Source organism: Arachis duranensis, chromosome 2 (genome assembly GCF_000817695.3).
Source record: "Arachis duranensis cultivar V14167 chromosome 2, aradu.V14167.gnm2.J7QH, whole genome shotgun sequence".
NCBI classification, from domain to species: domain Eukaryota; kingdom Viridiplantae; phylum Streptophyta; class Magnoliopsida; order Fabales; family Fabaceae; genus Arachis; species Arachis duranensis.
The window spans coordinates 11623874-11625059 of record NC_029773.3 but is presented as its reverse complement, the minus strand read 5'-3'; the positions used below and the strand labels follow the sequence as shown (position 1 = coordinate 11625059).

General features: G+C 26.8%; 1 protein-coding gene across 1 annotated transcript in view; it reads right to left on the bottom strand.

The window, feature by feature from the left end:
• Positions 1 to 503: 503 nt before the first annotated feature.
• LOC107473527 (proteinase inhibitor) overlaps positions 504 to 1186 on the bottom strand; it is a 1179-nt gene continuing 496 nt past the window's right edge. Inside the window, exon 2 of the mRNA XM_016093097.3 lies at positions 504 to 848. Coding sequence (XP_015948583.1) covers positions 655 to 848 — 194 coding nt within the window. The 3' untranslated portion in view covers positions 504 to 654. The remainder of the gene's footprint in view (positions 849 to 1186) is intronic.

The following is a 1186-nucleotide window of genomic DNA, read 5'->3' as shown; positions in this document are numbered from 1 at the left end:
TGGTCGTGGTGCTGGTGGTGGTGTTGTGGAGGTTGTGGCGGTGGTGTTGGTGTTGGTGGTGGTGGTGGTAGAGGAGGGAATTGTGTTGGTAGTGGTGAGAGAATTTTTGTCCAAAAAAAAAATAAAAAATGACGATTTTAATACGAAAAAAAAGGTTAAGGACGATTTTAAATCCAAAATTACAAGAGGGACGATTTCGATTCTGACCCTCAACGTTAGGGACCAAAACAATACTTATCCCCGAGTATTAAGTATCAACCACTATACTTAGAATACTAGTTGAAGATTTAAAATCAATGACTTTTAGATTTTTAGTGATAATAAATATATAACTTTCATTGACTCTAATAATAATATTAATTTAAATTTTTTATTTTTTAACAAATATTATTTATTCTTGATTATTTATAATTATAAAAAATATTACATATATATTAAAAATCAATTATGTACTAATTTAATTATTATATATTATGCATAAATATATATTATTCTACACATTTTTATTTATAATTTATATTTCAATACAGATTTTATATAAATAACTAATTTTTAGTATACACTCCAATACTAAAAAGTTTAAACTCAAATACAATATATTAAAAAGCATATAATTTTATCACTTGAACTAGATCTCGGCTGTCTATTAGTTAGTTATCCTCTTCTTGGGACTCGAATGACAAGGCCATGTTTATTGACCCAAACCCAAACTCGATCGCATCTATAATCCATGGTGACCACAGTGCCAGCCAAAACCACAATGGCACGAACATTTGGGTTTTCTTCTTCAATTCTTTCTGCTGCTTTCTCCCCTTTTGTTCCCATCAACTCTGGCCATGAATTCTTAGCTGCATCCACAAATTAATCATCTTTGTCCTTAACATTTTTGTAATGGAACTACCAGAGACAGAAAAACTACTAATTATATATAAAAAATAAATTTTCAACAGGTTAATTTTAAAGTAGTTATGCATACAAGTAGCTTATCTCACAACCAAATTACAGCATTGGACGAAAATGTTTAATTTAAATATGTATATACAATAATATATTAATATAAATTAAAGTTATTGGAGATATAACTATTTGTATTTTTTTATTAATTTAAATTTTTTAGATAAATAATTTTATAATATGGTATTAAAATTTTTATAACAAAAAATTTTAAAATTTTCTTATACTTGTT